This window comes from Zalophus californianus, chromosome 11 (genome assembly GCF_009762305.2).
Source record: "Zalophus californianus isolate mZalCal1 chromosome 11, mZalCal1.pri.v2, whole genome shotgun sequence".
Taxonomy (NCBI): domain Eukaryota; kingdom Metazoa; phylum Chordata; class Mammalia; order Carnivora; family Otariidae; genus Zalophus; species Zalophus californianus.
Window position 1 is genome coordinate 97925428 of NC_045605.1, and position 23340 is coordinate 97948767.

At 42.3% G+C, this 23340-nt stretch overlaps 2 protein-coding genes across 7 annotated transcripts in view; both read right to left on the reverse strand.

Annotated features, from left to right (window-relative positions):
- Positions 1-5543, reverse strand: part of AGBL2 (ATP/GTP binding protein like 2) — a 39466-nt gene extending 33923 nt beyond the window's left edge. For 3 of the 5 annotated variants that reach the window (XM_027577766.1, XM_027577764.1, XM_027577767.1), the window contains exons 1-4: positions 5050-5543; positions 4761-4893; positions 4430-4493; positions 3249-3383 (exon numbers count right to left, since the gene is read on the reverse strand). In XM_027577766.1, coding sequence (XP_027433567.1) covers positions 3249-3383; positions 4430-4493; positions 4761-4796 — 235 coding nt within the window. In that variant the 5' untranslated portion in view covers positions 4797-4893; positions 5050-5543. The remainder of the gene's footprint in view (positions 1-3248; positions 3384-4429; positions 4494-4760; positions 4894-5049) is intronic. The other 2 variants (XM_027577763.1, XM_027577765.1) reach the window with 2 other exon arrangements.
- Positions 5544-7055: 1512 nt separating this feature from the next.
- Positions 7056-23340, reverse strand: part of FNBP4 (formin binding protein 4) — a 41509-nt gene continuing 25224 nt past the window's right edge. Inside the window, exons 13-17 of one of the 2 annotated variants that reach the window (XM_027578780.2) lie at positions 21372-21682; positions 21099-21243; positions 19062-19405; positions 12008-12165; positions 7056-8106 (exon numbers count right to left, since the gene is read on the reverse strand). In XM_027578780.2, the coding sequence (XP_027434581.1) occupies positions 8016-8106; positions 12008-12165; positions 19062-19405; positions 21099-21243; positions 21372-21682 (1049 nt within the window). In that variant the 3' untranslated portion in view covers positions 7056-8015. The remainder of the gene's footprint in view (positions 8107-12007; positions 12166-19061; positions 19406-21098; positions 21244-21371; positions 21683-23340) is intronic. The other variant, XM_027578781.2, reaches the window with a different exon arrangement.

The following is a 23340-nucleotide window of genomic DNA, read 5'->3' on the forward strand; positions in this document are numbered from 1 at the left end:
ATGATCTGAGCCAAAGGCAGATGCTTAACGGACTGAGCCACCCAGGCGCCCTCTTTCCTTCTTTGTTTTTCTTTTAAGATTTCATTTATTTATTTATTATAGAGAGAGAGAGAGAGTGTGTGCTGGGGGGGGGGGAGGAGCAGAGGGAGAGGGACAAGCTGACTCCATACTGAGGGCAGAGCCCAAGGCGGGGCTTGATCTCATGACCCTGAGATCATGACTTGAGCCAAAATCAAGAGTCGGAGGCTCAACCAACTGAGCCACCCAGACACCTGTCTTTTCTTTAAAGAAACTTTTTTTTTTTTTTAATTTCAGGGCCCTATTTTTTTTTAACTCTTAATCTTTTCCCTAGATTAATGGCGGGAGGGGACAATAAACATTTGAAAAGATGGTAAAGCTGCTCAATCTCACTCATAAAGAACTAGAAACCAGTATGACAAGGAGATACTAATTTTGTACCTGACAGGAAAAACATTTATGTGTTTTCACATTCATCCTGGCACAGGTGTAAGTAAACAGGTACTCTCAGAACCTTCTGGCAAGAAGGCAAACTGGTGGGGCATCTGGGTGTCTCAGTCAATTAGGCCACTGACTCTGGATTTTGGCTCAGGTCATGATCTCAGGGTTGTGGGATCAGGCTCCATGATCAGTGGGGAGTCTGTATGAGATTCTCTCTCTCCCACTGCCCCTTGTGCTCCTGCTCTCTCTCTCTCTCTCTCTAAAATAAATAAATAAATCTTTTTAAAAAAATGCTTTGCTGGGGCGCCTGGGTGGCTCAGTCAGTTGAGCGTTGGACTCCTGGTTTCAGCTCAGGTCATGATCTCAGGGTCCTGGGATCGAGCCCCACATCAGGCTCCATGCTGGGCATGCAGTCTGCTTGAGATTTTCTCTCTCCCTCTCCCTCTGCCCCTCCTCCTGCTCATGTTCTCTCTCTAAAATAAAAAAAAAATCTTTAAAAAAAAATGCTTTGCTACAAAGATGATGAAAACATGTCTTCTTCACGCCAATGATCAAAACAGGAATAAAAGAAGTCCTATCATCAATTACATGCTAAAATTCATTCACATTGTGTTACCTCTACCAGCAGATTTTGAATTTCCTGGTGTTTATGATATTGAGGCTGGCAATTGCTTCTTACTATCTTAAGCATCAGTAAATGGGGCACGAGGAAATGGAAGGGGGCATTCATAAGCCATCCCACTCAGATGAGTTTCCTTTGCTCAACCCCTGCCTTTCTATTCCCTGCCAGGAGCTGTGGGACACAGAATGGAAGAGTCTTCAGGGCACTGGGGTGTGAGCAAACATCTATCTGAAAATGGAATTATTGCACCAAGGGTTATGCACTGTATTAAATTTCCCAAATATCACCAAATTGCCTTCCTAAAATAGTCTACCTATTCACAGCCCTAACAGCAGTTAGGAGAGTGTTTCCCCCATACCCTGACCTATATGTACTAGGTGTAATTAAAAAGTTTTTTTTGCCCAAATCCCATTAATTTAAAAAATGGTACCTTGACATTTTGATTTGTATCTTTAATTAAAGGTGAAATTGAACATCTTTTCATAGGCTTATTGACTTGTCTTTTTTTAAATACTTATTTATTTTAGAGAGCGAGCTCCCACTCATGCACATGCACATGCAGAAGGGGCAGAGGGAGAGAATCCCAAGCTGACTCCCCATCCAGCATGGAGCCTGTCTCAGGGCTCAATCCCATGACCCATGAGATCATGACGTGGGCCGAAACCAAGAGTCAGACACCGAACCAACTGAGCGACCCAGGCACCCTGACTGTGTTTGTTTTTATGAAAGGCTTGCTCATGTCTTTTGCCCATTTTTGTATTTGGCCATCTTTTACATATTGATTTTTAAGAGTTACTATGTTAAAGAAAGTAATCCTTAGAGATATTTGTCATAATCTTTTTTTTTTAAGTTTGTTATTTTGCTTTATTAACGGTATTTTATGGCTTTTGGGTTTTGTGTCATTCAAAGGTTTTAACTAGAAAAAGGACACAATCAGATTTGCATATAAAAAAGAATAATGCTGTGTGAAAAATGGATTGAGAGGGGTTAGCATGAAACAAGAGAAGAATTCAGAAGACCAATTATTAAGGCTCTTTCAATAGTGAAAAATGAGGGGCGCCTGGGTGGCTCAGTTGGTTAAGCGACTGCCTTCAGCTCAGGTCATGATCCTGGAGTCCCGGGATCGAGTCCCGCATCGGGCTCCCTGCTCAGCGGGGAGTCTGCTTCTCCCTCTGACCCTCCCCCCTCTCATGCTCTCTCTCATTCTCTCTCTCAAATAAATAAATAAAATCTTTAAAAAAATACTTCTTGGGGGCGCCTGGGTGGCTCAGTCGTTAAGCGTCTGCCTTCAGCTCGGGTCAGGATCCCAGGGTCCTGGGATCGAGCCCCGCATCGGGCTCCCTGCTCAGCGGGAAGCCTGCTTCTCCCTCTCCCACTCCCCCTGCTTGTGTTCCTGCTCTCGCTCTCTCTCTCTCTCTCTGTCAAATAAATAAATCAAATCTTTAAAAAAAAAATACTTCTTAAGCACCATTATTAAAAAAAAATAGAAATGATGGTAGCTTGAACTGGGATCAGGGAGGATATGGGGAAAAGTGAATTGATGTTTGGTTGGTTATGTAGTGAGGGAAAAATTCATCTGTACTCCTGACCTGAGATTCCAGAAGGAACATGTGAAATCCTTATGAAAAATTATTTTTTGGGGGGGTTGCCTGGATGGCTGAGTTGGTTGAGCGTCCAACTCTGTTTCAGCTCAAATCATGATCTCAGAATTGTGGAATCGAGCCCTGCTTCGAACTCCAATCCCAGCAGGGAGTCTGCCTGTCCCTCTCCCTCTGCTCCTCCTCTCTCTCTGTCTTTAAATAAATAAATAAATTTTACAAAATTATTTTTGCTTAAGCTAGCTAAAATTAATTTCCACCACTCTTACATAAAGTGCCTTAACAATATACCTGCCAAAACTGTGTAAAAATCAATGTGTTAGTCTTAACCACAGAGTCTTAACAAATTTTCCAAGAATTTGAAGAAAAGTAATCCAGAATGTATAGTATTTTAATTTAAACCTATAATCCAAAGTGGATCTAGATATAAGCTTTTTGAGTGATGTCAGAAACTGGCCAAGGCTGTTCCTCTGGCTTTTGCCGTGTTAGGCCATGTTCTCCTGAATACCCCAAGGAGTGGCTCAAGGCAGTGAGGTTTCTGGGGTTCACACACACTGATCATTACTCACAGAGTAGCTTCTCCTTTTGCAGCGGATCTGGTATCACATCCTCTCTTTCCCCAAAAGAGCCACTCAGCAGGTAGCGAGGATTATTCTTCCAAACATGCTGGTGCGTGGCTGAGTTTGGTAAACTGCCTCTCTGAGCTACAAATATGCAATGTAATGAAAGGTGCTGGAAGGCCGGTTCATCTCCTGTAACATCTAGGTCAATACCAAAACCACTAGTACTACCCAAATTGCCAGTACTTCTGTTAACCACCCATCACCACCACAGGCCTTTCCAATGAATATATCCCATTTTCCAAAGAGCTTTCATATTCCAATTTCCATGAGTTAAGCCTCATTTTCCCCATTTACAGTGAGGAGAGACTTGAGAAGCAGCATGGTAGGGTGGAAAGAGAAAGGCGCCCAAAGCTGCTTTGTCTTGAAGGCTCTGTTGAATCTGGCAAACTGGAAATTCAGTTTTCAACAAATTAGGAATGACTTTAAAAATGAAATAGTTAGTAAGAAAATTTAATAAGGTTGATAGAAAATCAATATTGAAACTTAATTTTATTTCTAAATACCAGGACAAAGTTAGAAAATCAAAATATAAAGAGATACCATTTATGGTAACATGACAATATGAAGTTCCATGAAAAAATTATAAATCTTTATTGGGAGACATTAAGCAAGATCTATGAGAATGAAGAAACAGAGTATATTCCTAGGTTGCAGAACACTCCCCCAAAATAAAAATAAAAATAAAAATAAAAAAGAGATTGCAGAACCCAGTATTGGAAAACTCTCATTTCTTGTGACATTTGATCTATAGATACAATGCAATCCCAATTTTTTAAACATCACAAGCTAATTCTAAAATTACATGGAAAAAGCAAGAATAGCCAAGACACTTCTGAAGAACACAATGGAGGACATGTCTTCCCAGATTATCAAGACTATTTTAATGCCATATAGTGTAATTAAAAAATATTGGTACAAGGATAGACAGACCCTGTATACACAGGCACTCAAAAGAGGTGACATAGCAGGTCAATGGGGAAAGGAAGTACTTTTCACTTCCCTTCATCTTTCCCTCATGGTGCTAGAAAAATCTGTCATTAATTTATCCAAGTGTAACTCTCCAGTTAATCTAACCATTTACTCCATGAAGGCAGGAAAGGTGATGCTAGGTAAGAATGTGCTATTACCTTTAAAGTAGCCATAGTATTGAAGATGATGGTACATAAAGTCTTCATAGGGATCAGGAAGAGTCTGTGAAAGGAAAAGCCCTATCGATTAGGAAAGTCCTTTCAAATAATACTGACCTCTCAACAAAAGGCACACAAGAATTGTTGCAAAGGACAACAGTTCTTGAGTTCCTGAGCACTTCTGTAAACAAACCAAGTGAAAGACATTCATGCAAATTATTCTATCTTGGGGATCAAGATCTCCTGCCAGAAAAAGGTGCCACCGGAATATACCTTCTGATCTAGTAGTATTGGATTTCTGTGGAGTTCCTGGAGAGGGGAATGTACCGACCTCCTGCTTTAGTTCTGTTTCCAATGCTGGGAACATGTTACTTCCGCATGGTATGCTGAAGACAAGTCAGTGACACCGGCATCCAGCCACAACCCCTGCCCAGTTTCCAAAAGGGCAGCTGATTACACAGAAGCTAAAAACCAGAACAGGACAACTGAAAAACACTGCCGATTTCACCCCACCCTCCTCCACTTGCACGGCTCTCACGCTCCCTCTTCCCCGCCAATCCAGCCTCTCAAACATGCAAGCACTTGGCTGCTGGTTCCTACTCTGAGGCCCAGAGGCACACCTGAGGAATGAGGGAGGGCGGCTTGTCTTCCAGTCTGGGCCTCCCGAGGCACCTGGACCCTTGGGGCTCCCATGCTTCCCTCTCGGAGGGAGATGCCCACCACCAGGACGCAACAAAAAAGTGAAAGAACTGGCGATGGAGGGATCCAACGGAGTTGCCTCGGAGTAGATAAGAAAGGTCAGGGGCCCGGAGAGTGGACCCTGAAAATGGAATTCAGGGGTTCAGGGCTTCCTGGTGCCGGGGAAGGTGATGAGAGGTAGTTACCCTGAAGAGTCGGAGAGGGGGCGTAGAGATTTCCTAGCAGGGCAGAGGGAAGGGTGCGATTCCCATCCGCTCCCCGGCCCGTCTGGGGCAGCAGGGGTGTGCGCGGCGCCTGCGGCGGCAGAGAGCCTAAGCGAGGCTGGAGGCCACCGCACTGCAGGGACAGCAGCCGAGCCTCGCAGCCGGCAGAGAACACGCTCCCTGCGCTCGCCTGCCACCGCTTTCTGCGGGGGCTCCGGTAGCCTAGCAACCGCGAGGCGGAAACGGGAGGGCAGGGAGGCAGGACGCTTCCGGGGAACGAGGCCCCGCCTCTCGGGCACGGGTGGGACCCTGGGAAATGTTCCCGGGTGCGGCCCGCCTCCGGTTTTTCAGACGCATTGCTCCTTTCGTCCGATGTTGCAGCCCCGCTTCTGGGGCACCGAAACTGGATTGGTGAATACAATGCCAGTTAGTGGTCCTCAAAAATATTCCTAACTTCCTTAAGCATCCGATTCTTGGCTTGGGCTCAGGTCGTGATCTCAAGCCCTGCCTTGGCTCGGGCTCCCAGAGGAGTGTGCTTAGAATTTTCTCTCCCTCCCTTTTGTGGTCTCACTAAAATAAATGTTGGGACGCCTGGGTGGCTCAGCCTTTGGCTCAGGTCATGATCCCAGAGTCCTGGGATTGAGTCCCAAGTAGGGTTCCTTCCACGCTGGGTGCCTGCTTCTCCCTCTACCTGTCACTCCCCCTGCTTGTGCTCACTGACAGATAAAATCTGTAAAAAAAAAATAAATCTTAAAATTCCAAACTTCTTTGCCATTCCTTAGCTTTAGGTTAACTGTCAGGTATTGCTCAAAGGGAGCTGTTTCCCCTCTCTGACCTTGTATCTCACCACCCCATAGCGATTGGAAAAATTACAAGAAAACTGAAACCACACTTTTTGACCATCAAATTGTCAGACTCCAAAGCGCTCCATTCTGTTAAGATGGTAACAAAGGGTGGCTCAGTCATCATCCCAGGGTCCTGGGATGGAGCCCCACATCCTGCTCAGCCAGGAGTCTGCTTCTCCCTCTCCCACTGCATCTCCCTCCCTCAGTGTTCTCTCTCGTTCACTCTGCTAATAAAAAAAGGAGAGAAGACAGACAGTGACAAAGGTACTGGTGCTCTGCAATTCCTACAAGTCTAGAAAACGGCTAGACAGTTAAAGCAAAAGCTTTAATTGCTAGTTGGTATTTCTACAAATTTCCTCTAGGCAAATTACAAGAAAAAGTTTGCATACAAAATGTCACCCCAACCTGTATAATGGGTAAATAAAATTGAACACATTGGTATACATGACAGCGAGAGTAGGTAAAACTTCTCAATTACATGCATATAAATAGATTAAATAAAATTCAAACTATTGTTATCTTTGGTTAGCTTTCTATGAATGGAACCAAGGTAGAGATTACCTTTATAATCAGAGAAAAAAGCTATCTTCAAAACCACATTACATCATTTCCAGGATTTTAGGTCAAACCTAATATTATAGAGTACAAGCTCCAAAATTTAAGTCATAGAACCTTCTGGTGCTGGAAACCTGTTTTCTCACCCTGTCCCCACCCCCACATTCACCCCCACTGCTGCTCTTCTTTTTCCTGAGAGCTGTTCTTCAATGTTTACACATGCCTTATGCTGTATATGGTAAGAAAAAACAAGACTGGCCTTAAAACAAGTCTTGATGACACAATCATGAAATAACAGCCTTAGAAGAGTAAAAGGATAACCAATCAGAAGTATAAAAAAAGCTTTATTAGAGCATATATACAAATTTACAAGGCCAGAAACTGGAGAAATACAAACAGCTTTAAAACACAATTTGCCATTTCTTCAGTTTAAAGTGACTTTTACCTGATTGTGATACAATAGAAAGTACAGAACAGTAAACTGCTTTTTAAATACTGGAATTTTATGGAGAGTACATTCACATAAAAGGGAGCTGAATTTTGGAACAAGGTTAAGACAATGGAGACACATTAATACATACAGTGGCTCTTGTTGTATTTCCTGCCACATAGATGAGGGGAAATCCTCAAACTTAAAGATAGGATCACCTGCCGCTGCCTGTACGGAAATTTGAATCCGCCACTAGTGTGTGAAATGACTGAGCTACCGGTTCTAGAAGGTGTGAGAAAGAGCTCTCCAGAGTGTGTGGCTGTCTGTCAGCACAAGGGAAACGCCTCACTATACCTCAGCACTTGAGGGATGGCAGGCTGAAGAGGTCAGAGATTCCGATAGTCCCAGTTAAGCGAAACAATACAGAGCTGCCTTCTTAATTGCACTTGTTCTGGAGTAGAAGTTAATGAGAGCAGCACTAGGAACTAGGTGAGCCTCTATGAGACAGAAAATCCTTCACTTTTTGTCAGTGAGTCCTCTGCCGAGGTATCATACTCCTGAATCACACGTTCCAGATCAATGAGGTTAATGTACCTGATACGTTGAGTTTGCCAGTGTGAGAATAAAGGCAGCCATGTAAAAGCATTCGGTCAACCTCATCCTTCAGCAAAACAGAAAAATTACATTTCACAAATGTGAAAACTCTGTACGTGTATGCTTTTGCCCAGGAAATTCATATGCTCTCCCTCATAACATTTATAGTTTATTGACAACAGTAAAACTGGTGAAGACTCTGAACTGAATGCAAAGAAGAAAAAAATCAGTAATAAAAAACCCCCCAACCCCCCACAAAACTATGTGTTTGGAGCCATTTTCCTCCTCTTCAGTCTTGCTCGCCAATCCTCAGGAAGTGCTTCAAAATTAGCATTCCTCTCTGCCATGCCACTGTGAAAACAACATACAGATTACTTCACTGGGAAGAAAAAGGAGGAAACGGTTCACAAAAACCAGTACCTGACCCTGAAACTCTGATCTTTGTTCATGAATGTACTTCAAAGTTTCTCAACTACCAATATACTCATCAAATTTAATTCTGACGCATCAAAGACACACATGCTCTCTCTACAGTTGTATGAACACGTAAATGCATATTTTCTTTTATCTATCTCCTGTAACCATTAAAGCCACACTGAAGGAATACAATTCTTTTTTTTTTTTTAATTTATTTATTTGAGAGAGACAAATAGTGACAGAGAGCACAGCAGGGAGAGCAGCAGACGGAGAGGGAGAAGAAAGCTCCCCGCTGATCAGAGAGCCCGACGCGACACAGGGCTCCATCCCAGGACCCTGAGATCATGACCTGAGCCGAAGGCAGACGCTTAACCCACTGAACCACCCAGGTGTTCCAGGAATACAACAAGTCTTGTGAAAGTTTATCTTGGTCCCGAAGAGTTCTAATTCTTTAGGAAAGATATATTTTAACCCTCAACTTACTGTCAGGAAGCTTTGATTTTTGAAATTCTCTTTTGAACAGTTCTATTTGTAAGGACTGATACCTCATGGCTTATTCAATTATCATTTTTTTAAAGATTTTATTTATTTGAGAGAGAGAGAATGAGAGAGAGAGAGCACGAGAGGGAAGAGGGTCAGAGGGAGAAGCAGACTCCCTGCTGAGCAGGGAGCCCGATGTAGGACTCGATCCCAGGACTCCAGGATCATGACCTGATCAGAAGGCAGTGGCTTAACCAGCTGAGCCACCCAGGTGCCCCTCAATTATTTTCAAGATAGATTAAGCTCAGATTCTATCTTACAATAACTAGAATGGATGCATTGGACCCTTTTATAAATCTAAAATAATCTAATTACAGAATCTTTGTGATTCCCCACCTATCATCTTGAAATGGTTTGCTATTTCATTATAGGAATCAATCATTACTCAATTCCCAGCAATACTAAAAAAGACAAAAAATAATAAGAAAACCAAACAATGGAATCACCTACAAGGATGAGGCAAAAGTGCAATAAACTGTCACTAATAGTACCCCTCAGTTATTTATTTATTTATTTATTTATTTGACAGAGAGAGACAGCAAGAGAGGGAACACAAGCAGGGGGAGTGGGAGAGGGAGAAGCAGGCTTCCTGTGGAGCAGGGAGCCCGATGTGGGGCTCGATCCCAGGACCCTGGGATCATGACCTGAGCTGAAGGCAGACGCTTAACGACTGAGCCACCCAGGCGCCCCACCCCTCCGTTTTCTTATTGTGCTGCCCCAAATAAAGAGTATACAACCTTTCAAGGTAGTTAAAAAGTCTGGAGACAACATCTTCATAGTCCCCTCCCATTCCAATATTATTATTACTATTTTTTAAGTAAGCTCTATGGCTTGAACTCACAACTCCAACATCAAGAGTTGCATGCTATAGCAACTGAGCCAGCCGGGTGCCCCCACCCCACAAATATTAGACAAGCCAAAAGATAAATGCAAACAGACAAACAGTGGCATTGTACATTCTAATTATGATGGTAAAACTTACTGGGTAAGTAAAATTTCAGACTATGGGTATTAAGAGGACCATATCCTAGAAGAATTTTCTCAAATTTGAGATTGATGAGTGAAGAGTATATATTTTTTTAATTAAAGATTTTATTTATTTATTTGACAGAAATACAGGGAGAGAGGGAACACAAGCAGAGGGAGTGGGAGAGGGAGAAGCAGGCTTCCCGCTGAGCAGGGAGCCCGATGCGGGGCTCGATCTCAGGACCCTGGGATCATGACCTGAGCCGAAGGCAGACGCTTAACAACTGAGTCACCCAGGCACCCCTCACCTCTTTCTTCTTAATACCAAAGCTAATTAGCCCCCCTGACAAAGCACTGCAACACATTTCCCAAACTGTCAGGCTCAAGTCTGTGGTTCTCCAGTCCAGTGCTTCTCAGGCTTCACTGCACATGACAGCTTTAAAAATTCTAATGCCCAGGCCATAACCTAAAACCATTAAATCAGAATTGGGGGAGGACGGAGTCCAAGCATCTTTTAAAGATCCTTTAGTGGTTCCCATGTGCAGCGAGACTGATGCTGCTCTAGTCCGTCCCCCTATTTTACTTATTTATTTGACAGAGATAGAGACAGTGAGAGAAGGAACACAAGCAGGGGGAGAGGGAAAGAGAGAAGGCTTCCCGCTGAGCAGGGAGCCCGATGCGGGGCTCGATTCCAGGACCCTGGGATCATGACCCGAGCCGAAGGCAGACACTTAACGACGGACCCACCCAGGCGCCCTGGAAGAGTGTATTTCTAAGAATTAAAAAGGAACAACATCAGGGCGCCTGGGTGGCTCAGTTGGTTAAGTGGCTGCCTTCAGCCCAGGTCATGATCCCAGGTCCTGGGATCGAGCCTTGCATTGGGCTCCTTGCTCAGCGGGAAGCCTGCTTCTCCCTCTTCCTCCCGCTCCCCTGCTTGTGCTCTTCTCTAATAAATAAATCTTTAAAAAAAAAAAAAAAGCCTTTAGGGGTGCCTGGGTGGCTCTGTCACTGGGCGTCTGCCTTCGGCTCAGGTCATGATCCTAGGGTCCTGGGATTAAGCCCCACATCGGGCTCCCTGCTCCGTGAAAAGCCTGCTTCTCCCTCTCCCAGTCCCCCTGCTTGTGTTCCCTCTCTGTGTCTCTATCTAAATAAAATTTTAAAAAATAAAAAAAAGGAACATCATCACCCAATTATTTTGTAATGAGAACGAGGACTATCTCATTTCCCTAAAATGACACATGATAGGAATCTTCCAGGTTTTACGATGCTGTATGCTACAATTTATTTCATAGGGTTCTGAGGTAGACAAACGCTAAAAGCAGGTATGTATGTAATAACTGGAGAAATGGACATTTTAGAAACAAAAAAATTCCTTACAATGACCATTCCAACTGGTATTTATATATCTAAAAATAAAAATGTTTTGAATTTTGAAACAAAAGATGGTGATCCTCTCCCAAATGTTTTCATTGATGTTGCAAGTGTGAGAACCAGAAGTAATGATAAGCTAGAACCTATCTGAGACAGATGTGAAATACAGTAGCACTACTTGTGAGTATGTTGCTCAGAGTTTACTCTATATACCTTCAAAACCAGGAAAATAAAGAAAAATATTTGAGTTAGCTATGTTTAAATTCTTAGCAGAATCTCTAATGGAGTTTTCTCCCCCTCCCTTTTTAAGTAAGCTCCGCAACGCAACGTGAACTCACAACCCCAAGATCAAGAGTCCCATTCTCCACGGACTGAGCCAGCTGCCCTCCTTTTAACTTCTGTAAATTATTGTAAAATAATTTTTTAAAAAGTTATGAAAGGGTCTATTGGATCTACATGGTAAAAGGGACATCTGTTTTTCCTGGTATGCTCAGAGTTAAAGACACTCCTTTGCTTAAGAGAAATAATTCGTAGGATAAAGTGTTAAAACTCTGGTATTACTAATTTTGAAAAAGGATAAATCATAATTTTTACAGGAAAATAAACATTACTGTGAGTTATAAACCTTTAGATAGGTTTGTAAAAAAAATACCAAACATTTAAGGATTGTGATTCAAAGACTATGACGAGGGTGCCTGCCTAGGTGGCTCAGTTGGTTAAGCGACTGCCTTCGGCTCAGGTCATGATCCTGGAGTTCCAGGATCGAGTCCCACATCGGGCTCCCTGCTCAGCAGGGAGTCTGCTTCTCCCTCTGACCCTCCCCCCTCTCATGTGCTCTCTCTCTCATTCTCTCTCAAATAAAATAAATAAAATCTTTAAAAAAACAAAAACAAAAACAAAGACTATGACGAGTGGTCTGAAGCCACCAGCACAACCCACTCATCTGTGGTCTCTGTACCTGACCAGCTGCTGCTGCTTCCACTCTTCGATTCGCTTCTGTGCGGTTGATTCCCGGTCCTCTTCACTGGAACTAGAGTTCTCCTCTTCATCTAACTCACGCTGGATACTCTGCCACTTCTTTACCAGAGATGGCATTTTGGTTTTACTCTTCTTTGTCTAGAGCAAAGGTTAAAGGTCAGAAAGAAGATAATACATAAAATATGGAAATGAAAGCCACGTAAGATCGAGATCCCTTCTTAGGTCTAAGGAATAAGGGGACTTTAAAATCAAAGGGACAGAAACACAGAAAATAAATATAAGTTCCTGCCAAAAATTTCTACCAACTATACACCTAATGCGTGGTTGAAAATCTAAAAACTGTAAAAGAGAAAAAAAAAATCTAAAACTTTAAACATATTTTTATTAAATCGGGTCAGAAAAATTTCCTTTTGCCTCATTATTCTATGGAATTCAAAACTGTTGCCCTTAGCTCAGCTCAGAATTACAGTGTTGCCTTTGGCAAATTTTAAATAGATGCCGTGTTCACATCAAGTGAAAAATAGAGCTGAGAAATAAATGGCCAGCTTTTCTGTAAAGAGCAACATAGTCAATGGCAACAAAATATAAAAAAACGCAAGGAGATGGACATCAAAATATTAGTAAAATCAGTTCTAAGAGGAGATTTTATTTTTGTTCTTTTGGCTCCTCTTCATTTTCTAAATTATCTATAATATGTACTTTCATAGTAAAAAAAAAAATGCTGGTGATACTTAGAAAAGTAGAATTATGTATGTCCAACATGGTTTGCTCTGTTATTACCCTCAGGCCTCTGTCCAAAGGCACTCTAGCCTCTTTGCTAGACCAACCTATCTGAAACAGCACCACCTCCCAAAGACCACTTTTTGTCCTCTAACACTGCTTGTTTTGTCTCATTTTTTTTTTTAAAGCACCAAACATGCACATACTTGCCTATTTGTCTCCCCATTCCCCCTTCTTGTCCAGCTCTCCAGAAGGGAATCTCCACAAAAACAGGATTTGTCTGACTCACTATCCCAAGCTTCTAAGGAGAACGCCTGACAAATTGTATGCGTTAAAAATATTTCATCCCTGTATTTTGAAGAGCAGAACTGTGTTTGAAGACCTGACCACGCCACACACCATAAGCACGACAAGCACGCACGCGAGTGGTCAGGTGTGATTAACTGCAGCTGTGCTCACGGTGGACTGGGTACAGGGGCCCAACCTGTTCTTCCTGCCTGCACGTGAGACATTCTTAAGCCTTCAAAAATCTGAGAAAACAAGTTTCATATTTTTAGTCTTTCTTCTGTTACTTATCTCCCTAACTCGATACCCTACTTTGACTTAATTCAGAGTTCTTAACTTTCTGGGGAAACAAGGGCCCTTCTGTTGTGCTTACACCTTTAGCTCCACACACCTTCCCACGACCTAGTCTGTCATTTCACCTGTGGTACAGCCTCACACACTGCATACACAGCCTTCCAGCAAGCTCTAAAACAGACCATTCTGGCTTAGCATGGAACCAACTGAATAAAAAGTAACATGAAGTAATAATGGTCACACGTGCACAGAGGGCTCACTGAGGTACAACCTTACACTGAACATTGGCAAATGTCATTAAAAAAAAAAAGGTCTGGGTAGTCACTGTGGTTTCATTTTGACTTCTATCGGGATTTGTGAAAAAAATCTTATCACATTTGATTCCTATCAGTCATGGGAAAATTAGTTATGCTTTAGAAGTTATTTATTGCCAATCACATTCAAAACCATGGATATAGAGTTGCACTGGCTGTTATGCACGTTTTCATAGGGGAACACTGCAGTCAGATGAATAAAAACTGAATGGTTAGGACTTATTTTCTAGTTTATTTTCTAGTAAGCTGCACACAAAACTCTTCAGCAAAAAGACTGAAAACACGTATTTCAAGTATTCCTGAACATGAGGCATTAAGTATACTATTTTATATTTTTTTTAAAAAAAGATTTTATCGGGGCGCCTGGGTGGCTCAGTCAGTTAAGCATCTGCCTTCGGCTCAGGTCATGATCCCAGGGTCCTGGGATCAAGCCCTGCATCGGGCTCCCTACTCCGCGGGAAGCCTGCTTCTCCCTCTCCCACTTCCCCTGCTTGTGTTCCCTCTCTGTCTCTCTCTGTCAAATAAATAAAATCTTTTTATTTTTATTTTTATTTTTTAAAAATATTTTATTTATTTATTTTAGAGATAGTGTGTGGTGTGGGGGAAGGAGCAGAGGGAGAGGGACAAGCAGACTCCACGCTGAGGGCAGAGCCCAAGGCAGGGCTTGAACTCATGACCCTGAGATCATGACCTGAGCCGAAATCAAGAGTCAGAGGCTTAACCAACTAAGCCACCCAGGCCCCCCTTCTTTTTTAAGTAGGCTCCATGCTGGGCATGGAGCCCAATGTGGGGCTTGAACTCATAACCCTGAGCAAGACCTGAGCTGAGATTAAGAGTTGGACGCTTAACCAACTGAGCCACCCAGGTGCCCCTATTTTTTTTAAAAGATTTTATTTATTATTTTTTTAAACAATTTTTTAAAAGATTCTATTCGTTTATTTGACAGAGACACAGCGAGAGCAGGAACACAAGCAGAGGGAGTGGGAGAGGGAGAAGCAAGCTTCCCGAGGAGTAGGGAGCCCAATGCGGGGCTTGATCCCAGGACCCTGGGATCATGACCTGAGCCGAAGGCAGATGCTTAACTGACTGAGCCACCTAGGCACCCCTATATTTATTTTAGAGAGAGAGAAAGAGCACATGCATGGGGGGAGGGGGAGAGGGAGAGGAGGAAGAATCCCAAGCAGAGCACGAAGCCCCATGTAGGGCTTGATCTCATGACACTGAGATCATGACCTGAGCTGAAACAGAGTCAGACACAAGTGACTGAACCACTCAGGCACCCCTATTTTATATTCTTTTGAAATGGCCTGTATACAACACAGAGATAGGCCATCATTTGTTTTAACATCAAGTATGTAAAAATGGTATATTACCAAGTTAGAATTCTGGATTTTCCAAACTATAAGACCATAAAAGCATGACTAGCTAAAAAATTACTTACTGCATGAAAAGAGGAGGAAGGAATTATCTCTGGCAGGTTGGAAGAAAAGGTCAAGGAAGGCTTTGAAAAGAAATGATTCCCACGAATTGGCTGTCCTAACATTTAACTGTGTAAAGAACAAGTATTGGGACTGGTGGACAAAGTAAAGAAATGGAGAAGGTAAACAGTATTTTAACTCAAGAGAACTGTGTATACTTTGGTATACAGCTTCACATTAGTCTACTTTACACATTATCTTGTTTTTTTTTTTCTTGTTATTATTGACTTCTATGATATTCGCTTCATTTCCAGATAATTTCTGAAATCATGGTATCAACTTGGACAAGTGGTTTAACCTGGAAACACTGTCTATTTGGTGTGAATGCATAATCCATTCAAGAAGATTCCTTGAAACACGGTAAGGCAAATGAATTTGCCCTGCTGACCCCCAGGCCAAAAGATTACAGTTGAGGCAAAAGATGAAGTGCTAACACAGAGGAGAAAAGCTTTTGTGGGTGATCAAGACATTCAAAAGTGCCCATGAGTGTGACATGACGTCAGAATGATGGCAGACTATGAAGCTCCAGGCCCTGTTTCCTCACAGAAACATTATTGTGAATACAGACTTGACTAAAATGACTTTATGGGAACTCTGGAAATGAGCTGAAGAGCTACAGCAACCAAGAGAACACTCAATCAAGAAGCCACACTTGGGGCGTGGCTCAGTAGATAGAGGATGAGACTTTTGATCTCGGAGTTCTAAGTCTGAGCCCCAAAGTCGGTGTAGATTATGTAAAAATAAAATCTTGGGAAAAAAAGTAGTAAGAAATAGCAGCCCCACTCAAAACAGCAAGAAATTCTGTGGCATGTCTGCTTGCCCTTGCACCACCCTCTCCCACGTGGTTGGGGTGAAACAGCCAATTCTCAGTTCCCTCCTTCAGGAGGGAAGGAAAAGGGTGACATGTTCCACCCTGTCTGTGGCTGCCTGAAGGACTGGTTTCTGTATACTGCCTAACTTGGAGCTCAAGCAGGAATGGCAGTATGTTTTGGATCTCAGGTTGGAAACCATGAAAGGCAATGGAAGGCACTGTGGCATGTGAAAACCATAGGGAAACTGCAGTCATGTGGATAACTGGGAGCAAGAGATTACGGGCAGAGGAATACTATACAGCATGTAAGGCTCCTAGGAGAAAAACAGGCGTAAGACTCAGGAAAATTAAAATTAAATGTATACAGGGGAATGGGAAAAAAAGAAAAGCACAAATCCAAGGAATACAAATGCCCAGAAAAAGCCAAAGTAAAGATCCTGAGCCTTCATGCGGGGCTCATTAATGAAGCTCTTTCTACAAATACAGCCCGGCTGCAAAGACCAGGAGAGAAAGTTGTTTTCTCAAATGCCTAATTTTCAACAAAGAAAAAACAAAATACACAAAGAAACTGGGAAACACACCCATTCAAAGGACAAAAAAAAATCTCTAGAAACCAACCATAAACACATGCTGAAGACATCCTAAAGACTTCAAAACAGTTGTCTTTAAAAAGAAAAAAAAAAAGATTTTATTTATTTATTAGACAGAGAGCGCAAGAGCAGGAACACAAGCAGGGGGAGTGGGAGAGGGAGAAGCAGGCTTTTCGCCGAGCAGGGAGCCCAGTGTGGGGCTCCATCCCAGAACCCTGGGAGCATGACCTGAGCTGATGGCAGACGCTTAACTGACTGAGCCACCCAGGAGCCCCTAAAACAGTTGTCTTAAATGTGCTCAAGGAAAATATCAGCAAAGAACTAAAGAAAATCAGGAAAATTATACATGAACAAGATGAGATTAACAAAGAGATAGAAAAAAATCCAAACCAGACAGAAATTCTGAAGTTGAAAAATGTGAACTGAAAAACTCATTAGTTCAAGAGCAGACTGATAGGCAGAAGAAAGGATCAGTAAAATTCATGGTAGGTCATTTGAAATTATTGAGTATACAGAGGAAAAAGAATGAAGTAAAGTGAACAGGGTGTAAGTGACTTATAATACACCATTAAGTGGCCCAATATATGCATTATGGGAGTCCCAGGAGGATGGAAAGAAAAGAGCAGAGCTTATTTTAAGAACGGCCATGGGGTGCCTAGGTGGCTCAGTCACTTAAGTGTCTAACTCTTGATATCATCTCAGGTCTTGATCTCAGGGTCACGAGTTCAAGTCCTGCTCTGGGCTCCAAGCTGGGTGTGGAGACTACTTCAAAAAGGGGGGGGGGGGTTGCACCTGGGTAAGTCAGTCGTTAAGCGTCTGCCTTCAGCTCAGGTCATGATCCCAGGGTCCCGGGATCGAGCCCTGCATCAGGCTCCCTGCTCAGGGCAGACTGCTTCTCCCTCTCCACCTCCCTGCTGTGTTCTCTGTCAAATAAACAAACAAAATCTTTAAAAATATATGTATATTTTTAAAAAATTTTAAAAATAAAGAGAAAGAAATAATAGCCAAAAACTTCCCAAATTTAAGGAAGACATGGATATACATACCCAAGAGGCCTAACAAACTCCATGTAGGATCAAAAGACCACACTGTGACATAACCTGTCAAAAGCCAAAGGGGGGCGCCTGGGTGTCTCAGTCGCTAAGCGTCTGCCTTCGGCTCAGGTCATGATCCCAGGGTCCTGGGAATGAGCCCCGCATCGGGCTCCCTGCTCCGCGGGAAGCCTGCTTCTCCTTCTCCCACTCCCCCTGCTTGTGTTCCCTTCCCTCTCTGTGTCTCTCTCTGTCAAATAAATAAAATCTTAAAAAAAAAAAAAAAGCCAAAGAGAATCTACAAAGCAGGAAAAAAAAAGTGACTTGTCATGTAAGGGATCCTCAATAAGATTATCAGAGGATTTCTGGCAGAAATGGCGTAGGCCAAAAGACAATAGGATAATATATTTAAAGTTGTTAAAGTTAAAAGAAAAGAAAAAATAAGAGAGCCAATTGAGAATGCTATACCAGGCAACATTTTCCTCCAGAAATGAGGAAAAAATTAAAATGTTCCCAAATAAACAAAAGCTGACGGAGTTCATTACTGCCTGACTTGCCTTATAAGAAACACTTAAGGGAGTGGAGTCCTTCAAGTTGAAATGAAAAGATGCTAGAAAGTAACTTGTCATACAAAAATATAAAGTTCTGGGGCGCCTGGGTGGCTCAGTTGGTTGAGCGACTGCCTTTGGCTCAGGTCATGATCCTGGAGTCCCAGGATCAAGTCCCACATCAGGCTCCCTGCTCGGCGGGGAGTCTGCTTCTCCCTCTGACCCTATTCCCTCTCGTGCTCTCATTCTCTCTCTCTCTCTCTCAAATAAATAAATAAATAAATAAAATCTTAAAAAAATAAAGTAAGTTCTCTGATAAAGATAAATACATGGACAAATATAAAAACCAGTACGATTATGATTTTGGTTTGTAACTCTACTCTTTCTACAAACTGAAAAGACAAAAGCATAAAAATAATTATAAATCTATATTAATAGGTACAAAATATATAAAGATGTAATTTATAACACCAATAATGGAGTGGGGTGCAGCTGTATAGCTTTTGTCTGCAATGGAGTGTGTAAAAGTTTAAAACAGATTATTATAGCTTTAGCACATTATATACAATACCCACAGTAACCAGAAAGAAATAAGCATAGAAGGTGACAAGGGAATCAAAATGTGTCACTGAAAAAATTCAATACAAAAGGCAGCAGTAAGGGAAAAAATGAGAACAAAAAAAGCCTTTTAAAATATACATAAAACAAGTAACAAAATGGTAACAGTAAGTCCATCCCTATTAGTAATTACTGATAATAAATTTAGTAATTTACTGATATAAATGAAACTATCCAATTAAAAGTCGTACACTGCCAGAATGGATTAAAAAAAATAAAATTGTGGGGCGCCTAGGTGGCTCAGTCGGTTAACATCGTGACCTAAAGACAGATGTTTAACCGACTGAACCACCCAGGCGCTCTAAAAAAATTTTTTAAATAGAAACTTAGACAGATTTACTATACCTTATCTTTCTTTCCTTTTTTGGTCTTCTCAGGTGGTGCCATTTTGGGAACTGGTGGTGGTGGTGGAGGAGGAGGAGGAGGAGGTGGTGGTGGTGGTTCAATAATGGCAGTGGTAGGCACAGCACCTCGGGCCTGGACTGGCTGCAATGTGGGAGCAGTCACTGTCATTGGGACAGAACATTCAGCATAGCTCATAATTGCAGGAGCTGAGGCCAGTCCTAGGTAATTTGACTGTAGGCTCATTCCTCTAGCTTGATGACCCATTCCTGTTGCTGGATGGCTAACCGATATTGCCTGGTGTCCAATCCCTGCAGACTGGTGTCCAATCCCTGCTGCTTGGTGACCTAACATGGAAAACATAAAATGAAACTATAAGAAGGACCTTGTAAGGGGCGCCTGGGTGGCTCAGTCATTAAGCATCTGCCTTCGGCTCAGGTCACAGTCCCAGGGTCCTGGGATCAAGCCCGCATCAGGCTCCCTGCTCGGTGGGAAGCCTGCTTCTCCCTCTCCCACTCCCCCTGCTTGTGTTCCCTCTCTTGCTGTGTCTGTCAAATAAATAAAACCTTAAAAAAAGAAGGACCTTGTGACAAAGCAAAAACAAGGAAAAGACGGAAAAGAGACATGGGGGTTAGATCACCTACAAAATGTCAGTACACCTTTTCCTCAAAAAATACAGCCACGGGGCACCTGGGTGGCTCAGTCAGTTAAACGTCTGACTCAGGTCATGACCTCTGGATGGTGAGATGGAGCCCTCCACTGGGCTCCACGCTCAGCAAGGAGTCTGCCTGAGGATTTCTCTCACTCCCCACTCCACTCTAAATAAATAAATCTTTAAAAAAATATATAGGGGCGTCTGGGTGGCTCAGTCGTTAGGCATCTGCCTTCGGCTCAGGTCATGATCCCAGGGTCCTGGGATCGAGCCCCACATCAGGATCCCTGCTCCACGGAAAGCCTGCTTCTTCCTCTCCCACTCCCCCCTGCTTGTGTTCCCTCTCTCGCTGTCTCTTCTCTGTCAAAATAAAGTCTTAAAAAAATATATATATGTATATATATAGATAGAGAGAGAGAGAGAGAGAGAGAGAGAGGGAGAGAGAGAGGGAGAGAGACAGAGAGACAGGGGCGCCTGGGTGGCTCAGTCAGTTAAGCATCCTTTGGCTGAGGTCATGATCCCAGGGTCCTGGGATGGAGTCCCACATTGGGTTCCCTGCTCATCGGGGTGTCTGCTTCTCCCTCTGCCCCTCCCATCACTTGTGCTCTCTCTCGTTTGCGCGGGATCTAAGAAATAAAACCCTTAAATGTAGATAGATAGACAGACAGACAGACAGATAGATAGATAGAGACACATTTTCTGGGAGCAAAACGTTTCTGAATACTTTAGCAATAAGGTACTTTTTTTTTTTCTCCCCTATTTCTTTAAAGTAAGCCCTACACCCAACATGGGGTTTAAATTCATGATCCTGGAACACGTGGGTGGATCATTTGGTTAAGCATCTGCCTTCGGCTCAGGTCATGATCCCAGGGTCCTGGGATCGAGTCCCGCATCCTGCTCCTTGCTCAGCGAGGAGCCTGCTTCTCTGCCTGCCGCTCCCCCTGCTTGTGCTCTCTCTCTGACAAATAAATAAAATCTTAAAAAATAAATAAATAAATAAACTCATGATCCTGAGTTCAAGAGTTGTATGCTCTACTAAGCTAGCCAGGCGCTCCAGCATTAAGGTACTTAAACATTAAAATTACTGAAATCATGTAAGTGCACAGAAAACAATTTGGAAGGATACATAGTAGTTTTTAGTAACTGGAAGAAACATGTATTTTAAAATGAAAAGCTTTTGGGGCGCCTGGGTAGCTCAGTGGTTAAGTGTTGGACTCTTGATCTCAAGGTTGTCGAGCTGAAGAACCACACTGGGCTCCACACTGGGTGTGGCACCTACTTAAAATAATGAAGAGCCTTTACATGACATCTAAAAGCCTTTTATGAAATCTAGTTCTGAAAACAAAGATGTAACACACTGAGGAAAACATTTTAATCACAGTGTTTACCTGTAGCTAGGGCTGACTGGCTGTAGAGTACCGGAGAACTACCAATGGTAGCTGATCTCTGAACTACTGCAGTACTAAGTTCTGTAGCTTTTCTTTTTATCGCTTTAGTGGAAGGAGAACTAGAGACGGTAGAATCAACTGAACTCTGAAACACAGAGAATCTAGTTAGTGGCTGAAAGCCCTGATTAAACATCCTCTTCTAAAATAAAACACAGTGTCAAATCATGCCCCAGTCCCCAGAAAGTCTTCAAAATCCCCAACAGTATTTCTCACCTGGCTAGTTACAACTGTGGTTTGTGTCGAGGGTTTCAATGGAGTATCCTCCTCTGTTCCTGGGGCAGGAGGCTCCTCACTTCCCTCATCCTCCATCTCTACCTCCTGGATCTCACCATCTTCTACAGGAGGAGGGGGAGGGGGAGGGGGAGGAGGGGATTCTGGGGGTGGAGGTGGGGGTGGTGGCATTTCCAAAGGTAATGGAGGTTGAAGCACAGGCACATTTGACTGAAGGAGGGTCCAGAATGGAGTAAGTGGCATGAGCGATGAAGAAGAAACTTGGCCAGAAAAGGACTCTTTACAAAGAGAACCTATGAAAACAAATAGGAGTCAGAGAAAAGGCAAGACAAAAACTCTGTGGCTTACATTCACAGCAATGTTCAAGTGACTAGTGAGACAAAATCTGACCCACAGGCATCATCTACTCTACATTGAGGTCATTGAAATAAGCAATTCAGTTCAAAAATGACTACCATGGAAAGATGAATTTATGAACCTCACAGTTAGCACTTGCCCCAGCTATGTTATATACTAGTCTTGTTCTTTGGGTCCAGATTTATGGATGAATAAATGAAGCACACCACATCAACTCAATGAGAAATTTGGTCATTTGAACCTGAAGTTTTTTATTTCAAATATTCACAGTTTTAACACACAACTAGAAGGCAACACTGTGGGTCTTTTTTATTTCAAAAGAGAAGAGGGGAATGAATAATGTGCATCTGCAATACTGATTCCATGTTATTTTATTTTTTAGTGAGCTAGATGACTGACTGGGGATGACCCAGAGAGTACTCATTCACACCTATTTCGAATTCTACCTATTTTAATTAATTTGAGTTACTACGTTTTAAAAATCCATTTGCAAGGTGCTCTTGTCAACTCTATCATTCCTTTGCACCTTTGTATAAATTACATTTGCTAAATCACAGCAACACAAATCAGGAAGGTAATTTTTTTATTTCTGTAATGAGAAAAGGGAAATTTAGAATAACAAATCTTCAAGGTAAATGATAATGAAGACACACACAAAAGAGGTGTTTGAAGATGCAGAGGATGTGAACTGATGCTGGAGTCTGAGTTAAGAAATTATAGCTAAAAGGTTGCAGAATCAGTTTTCCTCAAATTCTGCAGAACCCAGTTAATTACTGTCCTTTCTCTCCTGGGAAAAGCTTTAAGGATTAGAGAAAATAGGAGCATATACTTACTTGTAGCCTTCCCCATCCCTCTTTATCGTCAAAAGGGAAGTTTCACAATATATGGGACTATTAGATATATATCCCAGGAATGTTGAAGGGAATTTTCTCCCTAAAAATCATAGAATTTAGGAGTAGAAGAGACATGAGAAATCATCTAGTTCAACTCCCTCATTTCAAAGGTAATGAAACCCAGGAGGGAAATGATTTGCCCAAGATCACACAGCTCTCAGTGGCCAGGTCTGAATCCTAGTCTAGTGCTATTTTACCAAGTAGTCCTGGTGAAATGCCAGGGGTCTAAGACCTTTAGAAATTACAGTTGAATAAATCTCACTTCTCATGGAGCAGAGATCCAAATGCAATCACCTATTAAATTTCATGGTCAAAAGTGGTGGATTAAATAAGGGTGCTATTATAAAAGGCTCTCAACAATGATACAACCGTTTACCTTGGTTGCTTCAAAAGACACCACACTGGTTCTCGACAAGGTAAAACCAAAGCTACCATAAACCATTTGGCTTTTAGGATAGCTTTAGTTTTTATGGAGCAGATATATACTACTGTAAAAGACTTTAAGAGGATTCATTCACATGGTTACTATAATTATTTTGAAAAATTGCTTATTAAAGGCAAAGAGCACTGAAAAAATATTCACCAGAAAACAAGAATGCCGTTTTCCAGCTAAAAGACTTCAACTGCCTCATTTAACTTTTGTATTTGGTCATATCTAATATGAATTTACACACTAACTTTTAGATGAATAAAGTCTGGGT